Genomic DNA, 16,575 nt, shown 5'->3' with positions numbered 1-16,575 from the left:
TGGGGGCCCCTCAGGGAGTACAGTCCCCTCCTGTACTCCCTGTTCACTCATGACTGCACAGCCAGGCACGACTCCAACACCATCACTAGGTTTGCCGATGACAACAGTGATCACCGAGAACGACGAGACAGCCTATAGGAGGTCAGAGTGTGGTGCCAGGTCAACAATCTCTCCCTCAACGTGCTCAAGACAAAGGAGATGATTGTGGACTATAGGAAAAGGAGGACCGAGCACGCCCCCATTCTCAGCGATGGGGCTGTAGAGGAGCAGGTTGAGAGCTTCAAGTTCCTCGGTGTCCACATCACCAACAAACTATCATGGTCAAAGCACACTATGACAGTCATGAAGAGGGCACGACAAAACTTATTCTCCCTCAGGAGACTGAAAAGATTTGGCATGGGTCCTCAGATCCTCAAAAAATTATACAGCTGCACCATCAAGAGCATCACTGCCTGGTATGGCAACTGCTCAGCCTCGACCGGAAGGCACTACAGAGGGCCCAGTACATCACTGGGGCCAAGCTTCCTGCCATCCAGGACCTCTATACCAGGCGGTGTCAGAGGAAGGCCTTAAAAATTGTTAAAGACTCCAGCCTCCCTAGTTATAGGCAAGCGGTACCGGAGAGCCAAGTCAAGGTCCAACAGGCTTCTAAACAGCTTCTGCCCCCAAGCCATAAGACTCCTGAACATCTAGTCAAATGGCTACCCAGACTATTTGCATTGCCCTCCCCCCTTTACACTGCTGCAACTCTGTTATTATCTATGCATAGTCACTTTAATAACTCTACCTACATGTACATATTACCTCAATTACCTCGATTAACCGGTTCCCCCGCACATTGACTCTGTACCGGTAGCCACTGTATATAGCCTCGCTATTGTTATTTTACTGCTGCTCTTTAATTATTAGTTATTTTTTATTTCTTATTCATATTTTTGATGGGTATTTATTTACTATTTTGTTTAAACTGCACTGTTGGTTAGGGCTCGTAAGTAAGTATTTCACTTTCGTATTTGGTGAATGTGACAAATAACATTTGATTTGATTTGAATTACTTGATTACTCATGCCCATCCCCAATGTTTACCTGAGTACGTCTGAGGTCTGATTGGAGTCGAGTGGGTGGGAGTGTTTGCTGTGCAGCAGTTCATCTGATTGCACTGAAGACACGTGGAGATGCAGAGAGGCCTGGGGAAAGACACAAAGGAAGTCAGTGACAGCCCTAGCTAAACCATTCACACAGTAATAACAGAGCAAACAAAAGTCAGTCAATCACTGATATCTGGAGCAAGTGAATACAATCTGGGTTTAAATAAAATGATGTGTTAATTAACTATGATCGCTTGATACAGAATCTTGTCAAGTCAAAAACAATTATTTGAAAAATGAATATTAACAATGACGTCAAAGTGGCATTTAGATCAGAAGACATGTTATAATCCAGAGCCTGTATTCACAAAGCGTCTCAGACTACAAGAATGTTGATCCTAGATCAGCACTCGTACTCTGAGACAATATGAATATGGGCCAAGGAGTATGAGTACAGATGCCTGACAGATTTACCTTGAGGAAAAGGGGACACTGGTTCTGAGCTTGAGGGCAGGCTGACCAGAACCAGTCAGGCAGTGGGCCGGCTTTGGCTGTGGACACAAAGTAGCCCAGGGCCAAGGGCTGCTGCAGGATGTTAGGAGCTTCATCGTGGGACTCCATCCGGTCTGTACTCTGGCCCTGGAAGGGAAGAGGAGGGGGATGAGTTCATCTCTGGCATGTAATAATGTACACTGTAAAAGTCTTTTTGGTTTTTCATACATTACAGAACTGTTCAAGAAAACTAAGTAGCACTAGCATTATCAATCCAGGCCAAATCTACTTTATTAAGTTACTTAACTTAAATGTCATCTTTGTGTTCATCTTAAAGGGGCAATCTGCCATTGAAACAATAACAAAGCAGTAGCCTGTCACTGTTTTGGTTTAAAGCTGGGCTGGAGTAATGTAACTCTCAAATTCATAGACATATGAGCTAATTATACTTTTAACCATGTTTTCTGTTGATACAATGTCAAAAATAGTTTGAATTACTCTGTTTACAAAGAAGTGAAACCAGCTTATTTATTATTCTGATGGGGGTATCAAATCAAATGTATTTGTCACATACACATGGTTAGCAGATGTTAATGTGAGTGTAGCGAAATGCTTGTGCTTCTAGTTCCGACAATGCAGTAACAACCAACGAGTAATCTAACCTAACAATTCCACAACTACTACCTTATACACAAGGGGATAAAGAATATGTACATAAAGATATATGAATGAGTGATGGTACAGAACGGCATAGGCAAGATGAAGTAGATGGTATTGGGTACAGTATATACATATGAGATGAGTAATGTCTGGTACGTAAACAAAGTGGCATAGTTTAAAGTGGCTTGTGATACATGTATTACATCAAGATGCAGTAGATGATATAGAGTACAGTATATACATAGGAGATGAGTAATGTCTGGTATGTAGACATTATATTATACTAAGTGGCATTGTTTAAAGTGCTAGTGATACATTTTTACATCAATTTCCATTATTAAAGTGGCTGGAGTTGAGTCAGTATGTTGGCAGCAGCCACTCAATGTTAGTGGTGGCTGTTTAACAGTCTGATGGCCTTGAGATAGAAGCTGTTTTTCAGTCTCTCGGTACCAGCTTTGATGCACCTGTACTGACCTCGCCTTCTGGATGATAGCGGGGTGAACAGGCAGTGGCTCGGGTGGTTGATGTCCTTATGACATTTAAACTAAGCTCATGAGGCATTTATAAGTTATATGCTTCAATAATCAATGGGTATATTTAATTCATTTAAAAGTATGAAAATGGATGTAGCAACTGCAGATTGTGTCTCTTCTTTTCCGCTCTTACCCCCCTGGCGTCTGCCGTGCATCACTCACTCTTATCATCCACTACGCACACCTGCCTTCCCTCGTCACGCGCAGCAGAGACATTGGACTCACCTGGACTCACCCAGCATCTGTTTATTTCCCCTATATTTGTCAGTTTCCTTGCTCTGTTCCCTGCTGCTGCACTGATGGTTTCTTGTCTGTATTATCAGTTTACTGACGCTGTTACCGTCTCGTTCCATGTCCGTTCTGTATGAAATGTTTTACTTCCTGTACCTGCTTCGTCTCTCCAGTGTCATCCATGTGACAGATTGCCCCTTTAAGTTCAAGTTTTTTCCTCAATAAAGTCTGTGCTGGAGTACCTCTTATAGTCTACACAGGTGAGACATGTTGTGGTGTGGTGGGCCTACCTTGCTGCCGTCTCCCCCCTGGTGGTAGTGGCCGCCGGGGGAGTGTACGGGCGAGGTGGTGGGCGAGGCGGGCAGGATATTGATGATGTCAGGGTCCACCAGGTCGTTCTCCTGGTCCAGCAGGTCAAAGATCCCAATGGCGTCCGACCCATCTGGACAGAGGAGAAGAGGAGAGAAACTTTAAAAAACTACTTCTTTCCAATGGAGTAAATCAATTATTTTCAACAAGGTTAAGAAAAAGGTCAGGTCAAAGTTGAGAGTTGAGAGGTGAGGCCAGAGGGGGGAGCAGAGGTACAGTAGACTCACCGGGGATGGGGTTGAAGGCGATATCTATGTTGGTGTCAGTAGTGTAGTTGGAGCTGGCCACCTGGACGAAGGCTGAGGTGGGAAACACCAGGATGTGGGTGCAGGACGTGTCCTGAGGAGTACTCAGCTGGGACGTCTGCATGTTCAGAGTGGTGCTGCGGCCGAACACTGAGCCTGTCGACACAGAGTCTGGAGAGAGAGAGGAAGTCAGGTCCACAATATGTTCATCTTCATTGAATCTACATTGAACACAGACAGTATACACACAAATGGAAACGGGTGACATCTGCTATAGCTATCATGCATTAATCAGTCAATTAATTAGCAACAACACTTCATTAATGCAGCAAAAATTTAAGTGGTGCCAATAAAAGCAACCTCGATCTTTCAACTGGCCATTATTATTCAGTCCAGTGCTCTATTGTATTTGATAATTATCATTGGATCTGTGGAGTATAACCCACAATGTCTGGGTCAAAGCCAAGTCCTGGGAGAGGAGACATCCATCTCCTTTAACCAAAACCACTGGTCCGGAGGGACCAGGCCAGCCCCTCCTCATATACAGCAGTAGACCCATATTATACACCCACAGTATCAATGGTCCATGCCAGTCTCCATCACATCACACAGAAATCAATGGAGTTTGATAACCAGTGGTTTATGACTGAGAGAAGCACTGTCCTCAGACCCATCAATCTGATAACAACAGGGAGCGACATGCATTATGATAGGCTGCCATCATCCATCAGACACACACACACACACAGGGCTGGAGAACGTAGTACCTGGCATGATGACAAAGGAGCCCTGAGGCTCCATGGCGACTAGGCAAGCGCTAAGGATGCTGGGAGTGTCGGAGGCAGAGATGCCACACATACGACACACCTCCTTGAGACGGCGACTCAGAGACTGCAGGTTCCTCCTGCTCAACAGAATACTCCAGTCTGGGACCGAGGCAGAAAGGAAAGAGAGAGAGGGGAAGAGAGAGAGAGATGAGTGAGTGAACGAGTAAGACAAAATAAACTCAAGAAAATAAACGTTTAACAGTAAAATAGAAGGCTCCACCTCACCTTTCAACTCGCCATGTCCCATTCTGCCCAGTCGACCAATCACCACCCTCCATGGCACTGATGTCATCTGCACCAGCCCCAAGCACCAATCCCACAGCTTCTGCAGGCCCGACCTCCGGGCAGAGCCTTTTTTCCTCCGCGCTCTATGTCGAAACAAAATCACACGCACATTCTGTCACACACTGAAACGACAGCTAAACATTTAACACAACACTTATTACTACAAATCACTAGAGTTGCCAGGTTAGAAGGAAAGTTGTAGATTGTTGACCTTGAAATATTCATTACTACACTTCATCATTAGACCGTTTTCATCATTACCTGGTATATCGTAAAAAACAAAAAACTCAATGCAAAACAAACATCGTTTTGCTTAAAAAAAACAACTGCTAGCTGCAATAGCCTGCCATTTGTAATGCTCTGCTCTGCTCGAGGTTTGCTGACTCTAGATGGTGGTGAGGATGATGTGGTCCCACCTGTTGGGCACGTCGATGCTGATGATGCAGGTCTCCAGCAGCTCTCCGTACAGGTCGGTGCAGGTGGCCAGGAGCCAGCGCTGGTCGTGGGACAGGCAGTAGCCCACAAACAGCACGTTGTACTTTTGAGAGGCCTCCCCGAACGTCTCCCCCAGCTCTGTCTGCTTGTCCTTGGTCGGCGCCAGGATGAACGGAGGCGTGTATAGCCGCAAACACTCTGGTCTCTGTTGGGCGACGAGAGAGGGGTCAAAGGTTAGGGGTTATACATGGGTCATGTTTATTAGGTAGAACATGTTTTGAAACTGGGAGGTACTACTTAATTCAGGACTTAAATCTATCTACTCCAGGACTAGAAAGACACATGAGAATCACTGAGTTGGTTAGTCGGCTGAGCCAACATTCCAAAAGTATCACTACTGTTGTCCCCTCTCCCCACCCAAATCCCTGAAGAGATGACATTTATCCAGCTTGCTAAGTAGCTCAGCGTTAGTCTCTAGTACCCACTCCACTCCACTGTGTACAGGGAGAAATGCAATGTAGTGGCTGGCTGGCCTGAGAGAGTTAAATAGGATTGGGTGCCAGTCTAGGGCCTCTCCCTGTCTAAACCTCCAGCCTGGAATCCATTAGGGAGGTCTCAGGGAGCTAGCCAAGCAGATAATGGAAAGAAAACTGTAGAGAAGGAAGAGGGTTATAAGTTCGACTGGTCTTGTTCCAGGACTAAGGGGGTTAGTATAACCCTCTCTCCAGCTCAGTGCTCCCTCTCTTGCTGGCACACCACACATGGTCAGAGCAGAGGGCTGAGGTGCAGAGGGCTGGAGAGCAGAGGGCTGAGGAGCAGAGGGCTGTGGAGCAGAGGGCTGAGGGGCAGAGGGCTGGAGAGCAGAGGGCTGGAGAGCAGAGGGCTGAGGAGCAGAGGGCTGAGGTGCAGAGGGCTGGAGAGCAGAGGGCTGAGGAGCAGAGGGCTGTGGAGCAGAGGGCTGAGGAGCAGAGGGCTGGAGTGCAGAGGGCTGGAGAGCAGAGGGCTGTGGAGCAGAGGGCTGAGGAGCAGAGGGCTGAGGAGCAGAGGGCTGAGGAGCAGAGGGCTGAGGAGCAGAGGGCTGGAGAGCAGAGGGCCGAGGAGCAGAGGGCTGAGGAGCAGAGGGCTGAGGAGCAGAGGGCTGGAGAGCAGAGGGCTGAGGAGCAGAGGGCTGAGGAGCAGAGGGCTGAGGAGCAGAGGGCTGAGGAGCAGAGGGCTAATGAGCAGAGGGCTGAGGAGCAGAGGGCTGAGGAGCAGAGGGCTGAGGAGCAGAGGGCTGAGGAGCAGAGGGCTAAGGAGCAGAGGGCTGAGGAGCAGAGGGCTGAGGAGCAGAGGGCTGAGGAGCAGAGGGCTGAGGAGCAGAGGGCTGAGGAGCAGAGGGCTGAGGAGCAGAGGGCTGAGGAGCAGAGGGCTGAGGAGCAGAGGGCTGAGGAGCAGAGGGCTGAGGAGCAGAGGGCTGAGGAGCAGAGGGCTGAGGAGCAGAGGGCTAATGAGCAGGGCTGAGGGCAGAGGGCTGAGGAGCAGAGGGCTGAGGAGCAGAGGGCTGAGGAGCAGAGGGCTGAGGAGCAGAGGGCTGAGGAGCAGAGGGCTGAGGAGCAGAGGGCTGAGGAGCAGAGGGCTGAGGAGCAGAGGGCTGAGGAGCAGAGGAGGGCTGAGGAGCAGAGGGCTGAGGAGCAGAGGGCTGAGGAGCAGAGGGCTGAGGAGCAGAGGGCTGAGGAGCAGAGGGCTGTGGAGGAGGGCAGAGCAGAGGGCTGCAGAGGAGCAGAGGGCTGAGGAGCAGAGGGCTGAGGAGCAGAGGGCTGAGGAGCAGAGGGCTGAGGAGCAGAGGGCTGAGGAGCAGAGGGCTGAGAGCAGAGGGCTGAGGAGCAGAGGGCTGAGGAGCAGAGGGCTGAGGAGCAGAGGGCTGAGGAGCAGAGGGCTGAGGAGCAGAGGGCTGAGGAGCAGAGGGCTGAGGGCAGAGGGCTGAGGAGCAGAGGGCTGAGGAGCAGAGGGCTGAGGAGCAGAGGGCTGAGCAGAGGGCAGAGGGCTGAGGAGCAGAGGGCTGAGGAGCAGAGGGCTGAGGAGCAGAGGGCTGAGGAGCAGAGGGCTGAGCAGAGGGCAGAGGGCTGAGGAGCAGAGGGCTGAGGAGCAGAGGGCTGAGGAGCAGAGGGCTGAGGAGCAGAGGGCTGAGGAGCAGAGGGCTGAGGAGCAGAGGGCTGAGGAGCAGAGGGCTGAGGAGCAGAGGGCTGAGGAGCAGAGGGCTGAGGAGCAGAGGGCTGAGGAGCAGAGGGCTGAGGAGCAGAGGGCTGAGGAGCAGAGGGCTGAGGAGCAGAGGGCTGAGGAGCAGAGGGCTGAGGAGCAGAGGGCTGAGGAGCAGAGGGCTGAGGAGCAGAGGGCTGAGGAGCAGAGGGCTGAGGAGCAGAGGGCTGAGGAGCAGAGGGCTGAGGAGCAGAGGGCTGAGGAGCAGAGGGCTGAGGAGCAGAGGGCTGAGGAGCAGAGGGCTGAGGAGCCGGTCTGCTGGTTTACTGCTCTCCCTGCCACTTCATTCATCCATTCAAGTCGACGGTTTCCTACAACTGGTTTCCCCACTCTAATCAAATCACTGATTCAGACACAGCTGTCCCTGTGGTCCAGACATGCCAATCTCTGGTGATAAAGCTGCATATTAGTTAGGATCATGTCAGGATAATGTTGGTCAGTGATGAGTTGTGTACCTCTGGGCTCTTCAGTGCAGTGTCGATGGCCAGGCCAGGGCCAAAGCCGGTTAGTGACTTGACGTTGGTGGATCCGGGGAGGGGCCGCCTGCACTGGGAGAACACTGAGAAGGCCAGGGACTTGAGGTGTTGAGCATAGATATGACGCTCCTCGCTCCTCACCGGCTGGAGCAGGTACTGGCACGGGATGATCTGAGAGGTGGATACCAGCAGGTTAGCATACAACCCTAATAAAACTACTGTACATTATATACAACGCTAATAAAACTACTGTACATTACATACAGCGCCCTGTTCTGTCTTCTTTCATACTGATTGTCCCGTCTGACATCTTTTGCAGTAAAGCAAAGTCTTAGCAAATGTTAGTGATAGTTTATTCTAAATAAACAGACACTTCTTGACAATGACAGACACAATATTTCATCAACACACACAGACTTGAGGTTTCTTGTACAGAGACAGAGTTGTGTTGAGGTTTCCTGTACAGAGACAGAGTTGTGTTGAGGTTTCCTGTACAGAGACAGAGTTGTGTTGAGGTTACCTGTACAGAGACAGAGTTGTGTTGAGGTTACCTGTACAGAGACAGAGTTGTGTTGTGTTGAGGTTACGTGTACAGAGAAAGAGTTGTGTTGAGGTTACCTGTACAGGGACAGACTTGTGTTGAGGTTACCTGTACAGAGACAGAGTTGTGTTGTGTTGAGGTTTCCTGTACAGAGACAGAGTTGTGTTGAGGTTACCTGTACAGAGACAGAGTTGTGTTGAGGTTACCTGTACAGAGACAGAGTTGTGTTGAGGTTACCTGTACAGAGACAGAGTTGTGTTGAGGTTACCTGTACAGGAACAGACTTGTGTTGAGGTTACCTGTACAGAGACAGAGTTGTGTTGAGGTTACCTGTACAGAGACAGAGTTGTGTTGAGGTTACCTGTACAGAGACAGAGTTGTGTTGAGGTTACCTGTACAGAGACAGAGTTGTGTTGAGGTTACCTGTACAGAGAAAGAGTTGTGTTGAGGTTACCTGTACAGGGACAGACTTGTGTCGAGGTTACCTGTACAGAGACAGAGTTGTGATGAGGTTACCTGTACAGAGACAGAGTTGTGTTGAGGTTACCTGTACAGAGACAGAGTTGTGTTGAGGTTACCTGTACAGAGACAGAGTTGTGTTGAGGTTACCTGTACAGAGACAGAGTTGTGTTGAGGTTTCCTGTACAGAGACAGAGTTGTGTTGAGGTTTCCTGTACAGAGACAGAGTTGTGTTGAGGTTACCTGTACAGAGACAGAGTTGTGTTGAGGTTACCTGTACAGAGACAGAGTTGTGTTGAGGTTACCTGTACAGAGAAAGAGTTGTGTTGAGGTTACCTGTACAGAGACAGACTTGTGTTGAGGTTACCTGTACAGAGACAGAGTTGTGTTGAGGTTACCTGTACAGAGACAGAGTTGTGTTGAGGTTACCTGTACAGAGAAAGAGTTGTGTTGAGGTTACCTGTACAGAGACAGACTTGTGTTGAGGTTACCTGTACAGAGACAGAGTTGTGTTGAGGTTACCTGTACAGAGACAGAGTTGTGTTGTGTTGAGGTTACCTGTACAGAGACAGAGTTGTGTTGTGTTGAGGTTACCTGTACAGAGAAAGAGTTGTGTTGAGGTTACCTGTACAGAGACAGAGTTGTGTTGTGTTGAGGTTACCTGTACAGAGACAGAGTTGTGTTGTGTTGAGGTTACCTGTACAGAGAAAGAGTTGTGTTGAGGTTACCTGTACAGAGACAGAGTTGTGTTGAGGTTACCTGTACAGAGACAGAGTTGTGTTGAGGTTACCTGTACAGAGATAGAGTTGTGTTGAGGTTTCCTGTACAGAGATAGACTTGTGTTGAGGTTACCTGTACAGAGACAGAGTTGTGTTGAGGTTACCTGTACAGAGACAGAGTTGTGTTGAGGTTACCTGTACAGAGACAGAGTTGTGTTGAGGTTACCTGTACAGAGATAGAGTTGTGTTGAGGTTACCTGTACAGAGACAGAGTTGTGTTGAGGTTTCCTGTACAGAGACAGAGTTGTGTTAAGGTTACCTGTACAGAGACAGAGTTGTGTTGAGGTTACCTGTACAGAGACAGAGTTGTGTTGAGGTTACCTGTACAGAGACAGAGTTGTGTTGAGGTTACCTGTACAGAGACAGAGTTGTGTTGAGGTTTCCTGTACAGAGACAGAGTTGTGTTAAGGTTACCTGTACAGAGACAGAGTTGTGTTGAGGTTACCTGTACAGAGACAGAGTTGTGTTGAGGTTACCTGTACAGAGACAGAGTTGTGTTGAGGTTTCCTGTACAGAGACAGAGTTGTGTTAAGGTTACCTGTACAGAGACAGAGTTGTGTTGAGGTTACCTGTACAGGGACAGACTTGTGTTGAGGTTACCTGTACAGAGACAGACTTGTGTTGAGGTTTACTGTACAGAGACAGAGTTGTGTTGAGGTTTCCTGTACAGAGACAGAGTTGTGTTGAGGTTACCTGTACAGAAACAGAGTTGTGTTGAGGTTACCCGTACAGAGACAGAGTTGTGTTGAGGTTACCTGTACAGAGACAGAGTTGTGTTGAGGTTACCTGTACAGAGACAGAGTTGTGTTGAGGTTACCTGTACAGAGACAGAGTTGTGTTGAGGTTACCTGTACAGAGACAGAGTTGTGTTGAGGTTACCTGTACAGAGACAGCGTTGCGGATGTGTGGTGGGAGGAACTGGAGCATCTCCAGGTAGCAGCGCAGCAGGCCCAGGGTCCACACACTGGACCCCGCCTCAGGCTCCTCATAGGTGAAGGGGTCCACAATGTACACCACGATGGCCGGGGGGTATGTGATGGCGTGAGACTCTCCGTCCGTCGGCACGCCCACCTTCTCTCGCTCCATGGTGCTGGAGAGGGGGACAAGAGCGAGAGGGGAGTTAGGACGAGGAATGGGGATTCCCTCCAAGCACTGTACTGTGTGTGTGTGTGTGTGTGTGTGTGTGTGTGTGTGTGTGTGTGTGTGTGTGTGTGTGTGTGTGTGTGTGTGTGTGTGTGTGTGTGTGTGTGTGTGTGTGTGTGTGTGTGTGTGTGTGTGTGTGTGTGTGTGTGTGTGTGTGTGTACATATGAGTGAATGCGGACCCTGGTGTTGTAGCTACCTCTCTAGGGGTTCAGTGGGTGCCTGGCTGGCTGAGTCCCCCCCGGGGAGTCCTGTGTTCTGCTGGCCCAGCTGCCCTCCCTGGGTGCCACCATCCAGGCCCTGGTTCTGCAAGCCCATGGTCCCAAAGGGAGGGAAAGAGCTGGGCTTGGCAGACTGCATCCCGCTGCTGGGCAGGCTCCCTGATGATGCCGCGCTGTTGGCACTGTTGGCTACACCCGTGCTGTTGCTAGGCGCACTGCCGCTGCTGTTGGGGAGGGAGGGGCCTCCGGGGGTCACTGAGTTTTGGGGGCCGGTCGAGGTGGTGGAGGAGGAGCCGGAGGATTGCATGGATGAGGATTGGCTGGAGGCAGGAGGGGGTGTGGGCTGTGCGAGGAGGGAGCTGTGTAAAGGCTGTGCAGCGAGGTATGGAGCTGAGGAGAGAGACAGGAGCAGAAAGCACAGGTTAACAGTAGTCAAACAACCTTTAACAAAATCTCATTCATAAGCTATGTGAACGACCTCGCATTAAGACTTTAGAAACCAATATATATATAGAAAAATAGAAACCATGTTGTAAAACCATGTTGTTGGCAATATGGGCATGGGAGGTCCGACCGTGTAGTCACCGGAACCTACCAAGGTCGTAGCGGCAGACTTGAGCGTATAGCTTGAGCTTGGCGAAGGCGTCGCTGTTACCGCTGGCAGCCTTAAGGAACCAATCGCTGACAGGCTGCTCTGCCAGCTTCTTGGCGGCCGCTCCACCCACTCTCACGATGCCGTCCGGGTGGTCTTTTGAGATGGGGCGGTGTTGGCCCAGACGACATGACTGCAGGGCACATGGAGAGTGGGGGTAGGGATGGAAGGAGAAGGAGGAGGGAGGGAGGGAAAGAGAGGAGGGATGGCGGAATGGTTAGACAACAGCACAGGAACGAACAACTTGAGTGATGTCGAGGTAGACGATCCAATAAGGAATGGTACAGAACTGAAGGAGCCAAGCTATTGTTTCTGTCATCAATACGTACAGTAGGCTGGGATAGCAAGGTATGGTTCCATTTCATTCAATAATTGAAAAGGAATTGTTCTATTTATCACACTGACATTTCAATTCACTTCCCAAAATGTCATATCCTCTTAACTCCCAACTCCTATGGTCATATCCTCTTAACTCCCAACTCCTATGGTCATAGCCTCGTAACTCCCAACTCCTATGGTCATATCCTCTTAACTCCCAACTCCTATGGTCATATCCTCTTAACTCCCAACTCCTATGGTCATAACCTCTTAACTGCTAACTCCTATGGTCATATCCTCTTAACTCCCAACTCCTATGGTCATATCCTCTTAACTCCCAACTCCTATGGTCATATCCTCTTAACTCCCAGCTCCTATGGTCATATCCTCTTAACTCTCAACTCCTATGGTCATATCCTCTTAACTCTCAACTCCTATGGTCATAGCCTCTTAACTCCTAACTCCTATGGTCATAGCCTCTTAACTCTCAACTCCTATGGTCATTTTCATGATTTTTTTATATGTTTCCTGAAGAAAAACGTCTTGCTTCAGCTCTCCAAAGATGCCCCATCTCTTGCATGGTAAATGGACGTTAACATTGTAATGTTCTCCAGCCTTACTTCGTAGACGGCGGTGAGGTCCCTGAAGAAGTTCTTGGCCCCCTGGAGCAGGGCCTCGTTGTCGGGACAGACCACCAGATAGCCCACGTCCCTGTGGGAGCCGAAGGGGTCCAGCAGCAGCTTCTCCCAGTAGGGCAGGCCGAAGGGCGACAGCACCACAAAGTCATACTCATAACCCACCAGGAAGGTAGGGATGGGCAGGGGCTCAGGAGACTCATCTGTGCCTGATGAAAGGAAGGAGGGAGGGGGAGGAGAAGGTGAAGAGGAGGAGAGGAGCAGCAGTGAGGAGTGTAGAGGTGTAAGAGAAGGTGAAGAGGAGGAGAGGAGCAGGAGTGGAGAGGTATAAGAGAAGGTGAAGAGGAGGAGAGGAGCAGGAGTGAGGAGTGGAGAGGTATAAGAGAAGGTGAAGAGGAGGAGAGGAGCAGGAGTGAGGAGTGGAGAGGTATAAGAGAAGGTGAAGAGGAGGAGAGGAGCAGGAGTGGAGAGGTATAAGAGAAGGTGAAGAGGAGGAGAGGAGCAGGAGTGAGGAGTGGAGAGGTATAAGAGAAGGTGAAGAGGAGGAGAGGAGCAGGAGTGAGGAGTAGAGAGGTATAAGAGAAGGTGAAGAGGAGGAGAGGAGCAGGAGTGAGGAGTGGAGAGGTATAAGAGAAGGTGAAGAGGAGGAGAGGAGCAGGAGTGAGGAGTGGAGAGGTATAAGAGAAGGTGAAGAGGAGGAGAGGAGCAGGAGTGAGGAGTGGAGAGGTATAAGAGAAGGTGAAGAGGAGGAGAGGAGCAGGAGTGAGGAGTGGAGAGGTATAAGAGAAGGTGAAGAGGAGGAGAGGAGCAGGAGTGAGGAGTAGAGAAGTATAAGAGAAGGTGAAGAGGAGGAGAGGAGCAGGAGTGGAGAGGTATAAGAGAAGGTGAAGAGGAGGAGAGGAGCAGGAGTGGAGAGGTATAAGAGAAGGTGAAGAGGAGGAGAGGAGCAGGAGTGAGGAGTGGAGAGGTATAAGAGAAGGTGAAGAGGAGGAGAGGAACAGGAGTGAGGAGTGGAGAGGTATAAGAGAAGGTGAAGAGGAGGAGAGGAGCAGGAGTGGAGAGGTATAAGAGAAGGTGAAGAGGAGGAGAGGAGCAGGAGTGAGGAGTGGAGAGGTATAAGAGAAGGTGAAGAGGAGGAGAGGAGCAGGAGTGAGGAGTAGAGAGGTATAAGAGAAGGTGAAGAGGAGGAGAGGAGCAGGAGTGAGGAGTGGAGAGGTATAAGAGAAGGTGAAGAGGAGGGGAGGAGCAGGAGTGAGGAGTGGAGAGGTATAAGAGAATGTGAAGAGGAGGAGAGGAGCAGGAGTGAGGAGTGGAGAGGTATAAGAGAAGGTGAAGAGGAGGAGAGGAGCAGGAGTGAGGAGTGGAGAGGTATAAGAGAAGGTGAAGAGGAGGAGAGGAGCAGGAGTGAGGAGTAGAGAAGTATAAGAGAAGGTGAAGAGGAGGAGAGGAGCAGGAGTGGAGAGGTATAAGAGAAGGAGAAGAGGAGGAGAGGAGCAGGAGTGAGGAGTGGAGAGGTATAAGAGAAGGTGAAGAGGAGGAGAGGAGCAGGAGTGGAGAGGTATAAGAGAAGGTGAAGAGGAGGAGAGGAGCAGGAGTGAGGAGTAGAGAAGTATAAGAGAAGGTGAAGAGGAGGAGAGGAGCAGGAGTGAGGAGTGGAGAGGTATAAGAGAAGGTGAAGAGGAGGAGAGGAGCAGGAGTGGAGGTATAAGAGAAGGTGAAGAGGAGGAGAGGAGCAGGAGTGGAGAGGTATAAGAGAAGGTGAAGAGGAGGAGAGGAGCAGGAGTGAGGAGTAGAGAAGTATAAGAGAAGGTGAAGAGGAGGAGAGGAACAGGAGTGAGGAGTGGAGAGGTATAAGAGAAGGTGAAGAGGAGGAGCGGAGCAGGAGTGAGGAGTAGAGAAGTATAAGAGAAGGTGAAGAGGAGGAGAGGAGCAGGAGTGAGGAGTGGAGAGGTATAAGAGAAGGTGAAGAGGAGGAGAGGAGCAGGAGTGAGGAGTAGAGAAGTATAAGAGAAGGTGAAGAGGAGGAGAGGAGCAGGAGTGAGGAGTGGAGAGGTATAAGAGAAGGTGAAGAGGAGGAGAGGAGCAGGAGTGAGGAGTAGAGAAGTATAAGAGAAGGTGAAGAGGAGGAGAGGAGCAGGAGTGAGGAGTGGAGAGGTATAAGAGAAGGTGAAGAGGAGGAGAGGAGCAGGAGTGAGGAGGAGAGGTATAAGAGAAGGTGAAGAGGAGGAGAGGAACAGGAGTGAGGAGTGGAGAGGTATAAGAGAAGGTGAAGAGGAGGAGAGGAGCAGGAGTGAGGAGTAGAGAAGTATAAGAGAAGGTGAAAAGGAGGAGAGGAGCAGGAGTGAGGAGTGGAGAGGTATAAGAGAAGGTGAAGAGGAGGAGAGGAGCAGGAGTGAGGAGGAGAGAAGTATAAGAGAAGGTGAAGAGGAGGAGAGGAGCAGGAGTGAGGAGTGGAGAGGTATAAGAGAAGGTGAAGAGGAGGAGAGGAACAGGAGGAGGAGTGAGGAGAGAGGTATAAGAGAAGGTGAAGAGGAGGAGAGGAGCAGGAGTGAGGAGTAGAGAAGTATAAGAGAAGGTGAAGAGGAGGAGAGGAGCAGGAGTGAGGAGTAGAGAAGTATAAGAGAAGGTGAAGAGGAGGAGAGGAGCAGGAGTGAGGAGTGGAGAGGTATAAGAGAAGGTGAAGAGGAGGAGAGGAGCAGGAGTGATGAGTGGAGAGGTATAAGAGAAGGTGAAGAGGAGGAGAGGAGCAGGAGTGAGGAGTGGAGAGGTATAAGAGAAGGTGAAGAGGAGGAGAGGAGCAGGAGTGAGGAGTAGAGAAGTATAAGAGAAGGTGAAGAGGAGGAGAGGAACAGGAGTGAGGAGTGGAGAGGTATAAGAGAAGGTGAAGAGGAGGAGAGGAGCAGGAGTGGAGAGGTATAAGAGAAGGTGAAGAGGAGGAGAGGAGCAGGAGTGAGGAGTAGAGGAGTATAAGAGAAGGTGAAGAGGAGGAGAGGAGCAGGAGTGAGGAGTGGAGAGGTATAAGAGAAGGTGAAGAGGAGGAGAGGAGCAGGAGTGGAGAGGTATAAGAGAAGGTGAAGAGGAGGAGAGGAGCAGGAGTGAGGAGTAGAGAAGTATAAGAGAAGGTGAAGAGGAGGAGAGGAGCAGGAGTGAGGAGTGGAGAGGTATAAGAGAAGGTGAAGAGGAGGAGAGGAGCAGGAGTGAGGAGTGGAAAGGTATAAGAGAAGGTGAAGAGGAGGAGAGGAGCAGGAGTGAGGAGTGGAGAGGTATAAGAGAAGGTGAAGAGGAGGAGAGGAGCAGGAGTGAGGAGTAGAGAGGTATAAGAGAAGGTGAAGAGGAGGAGAGGAGCAGGAGTGAGGAGTGGAGAGGTATAAGAGAAGGTGAAGAGGAGGAGAGGAACAGAGGGAGTGAGTAATTACTTAAACAAGCCAGCTTGCCACCCGTCACCTCTCAGAGAAGGATTGAAAGCCCAAAGTGAACCCATCACAGCAGAAGTGGCAGCTTCCCCACTGAGCTGACATCTGGACTAGAGCAGTGTGACTTAGAGGACTACTGATCTGTACCGTATCTGCCTACGTGAGTTTTTAGCTCTTGAAGAATTTAGTCCCTGGTGGCTTACCGTAGGAGCCCCGTCCAGCCATCTTGTGGAACTGCTGCCAGGTGAGGGGTCCCTGAACGCCCCAGGAGCGCACTGTCCTCTTCTTCTGGATGGCATCCTGGAGTACAGGCTGGAGGGAGAGCAGCACCCGCAACACGTCCTGAGAGCACAGAGCACTGATGTCCACTGCTGGGGAGAGGAGAAGGAGGAGAAAAATATAACTAGAAACATACCGCTAACTGGCAGGACAAATGAACAGACTGGTTTCTGTTGGTTAGTTATACTAGCCAACTGAAGCTCTGAAGGTCCAAATGCAAAGAACAAGGTATCAATGTATCAGACATGGACGTTAATGATG

The 16,575-nt window shown here is 50.1% G+C and overlaps 1 protein-coding gene and 2 long non-coding RNA genes across 23 annotated transcripts in view; 2 read left to right on the top strand and 1 right to left on the bottom strand.

Annotated features, from left to right (window-relative positions):
- LOC118391782 (mediator of RNA polymerase II transcription subunit 13-like) overlaps positions 1–16,575 on the bottom strand; it is a 145,150-nt gene that overhangs the window by 2,273 nt on the left and 126,302 nt on the right. Inside the window, exons 17-29 of the mRNA XM_052457890.1 lie at positions 16,239–16,406; positions 12,608–12,831; positions 11,613–11,802; positions 10,996–11,407; positions 10,535–10,745; positions 7,856–8,047; positions 5,147–5,370; positions 4,671–4,813; positions 4,386–4,544; positions 3,601–3,789; positions 3,295–3,446; positions 1,563–1,727; positions 1,087–1,187 (exon numbers count right to left, since the gene is read on the bottom strand). Of these exons, the coding sequence (XP_052313850.1) occupies positions 1,087–1,187; positions 1,563–1,727; positions 3,295–3,446; positions 3,601–3,789; positions 4,386–4,544; positions 4,671–4,813; positions 5,147–5,370; positions 7,856–8,047; positions 10,535–10,745; positions 10,996–11,407; positions 11,613–11,802; positions 12,608–12,831; positions 16,239–16,406 (2,530 nt within the window). The remainder of the gene's footprint in view (positions 1–1,086; positions 1,188–1,562; positions 1,728–3,294; positions 3,447–3,600; positions 3,790–4,385; positions 4,545–4,670; positions 4,814–5,146; positions 5,371–7,855; positions 8,048–10,534; positions 10,746–10,995; positions 11,408–11,612; positions 11,803–12,607; positions 12,832–16,238; positions 16,407–16,575) is intronic.
- On the top strand, positions 8,274–10,540 carry LOC127906304 (uncharacterized). Of its 14 annotated transcripts, none has more exons than XR_008060836.1 (4): positions 8,274–8,391; positions 8,557–8,680; positions 9,084–9,661; positions 9,879–10,464. It is a non-coding gene; the product is annotated as an uncharacterized LOC127906304 (long non-coding RNA). The 14 variants fall into 14 exon arrangements; XR_008060843.1 differs by lacking the exons at positions 8,274–8,391; positions 8,557–8,680 and adding exons at positions 8,881–9,021; positions 10,468–10,540 and having other exon boundaries at positions 9,053–9,661; positions 9,879–10,157; XR_008060842.1 differs by lacking the exons at positions 8,274–8,391; positions 8,557–8,680 and adding an exon at positions 8,881–9,021 and having other exon boundaries at positions 9,053–9,661; positions 9,879–10,157; positions 10,437–10,509.
- LOC127906305 (uncharacterized) lies at positions 12,850–16,232 on the top strand. 8 transcript variants are annotated; one of them, XR_008060846.1, is made up of 5 exons: positions 12,850–13,010; positions 13,062–14,431; positions 14,534–14,737; positions 14,838–14,939; positions 15,402–16,232. It is a non-coding gene; the product is annotated as an uncharacterized LOC127906305 (long non-coding RNA). The 8 variants fall into 8 exon arrangements; XR_008060850.1 differs by adding an exon at positions 15,147–15,299 and having other exon boundaries at positions 12,850–14,431; positions 14,534–14,635; positions 15,694–16,232; XR_008060845.1 differs by adding an exon at positions 15,147–15,299 and having other exon boundaries at positions 12,850–14,431; positions 15,694–16,232.

Source organism: Oncorhynchus keta, chromosome 12 (genome assembly GCF_023373465.1).
Source record: "Oncorhynchus keta strain PuntledgeMale-10-30-2019 chromosome 12, Oket_V2, whole genome shotgun sequence".
NCBI lineage: Eukaryota > Metazoa > Chordata > Actinopteri > Salmoniformes > Salmonidae > Oncorhynchus > Oncorhynchus keta.
This window is presented reverse-complemented; position numbering and strand designations above follow the sequence as displayed.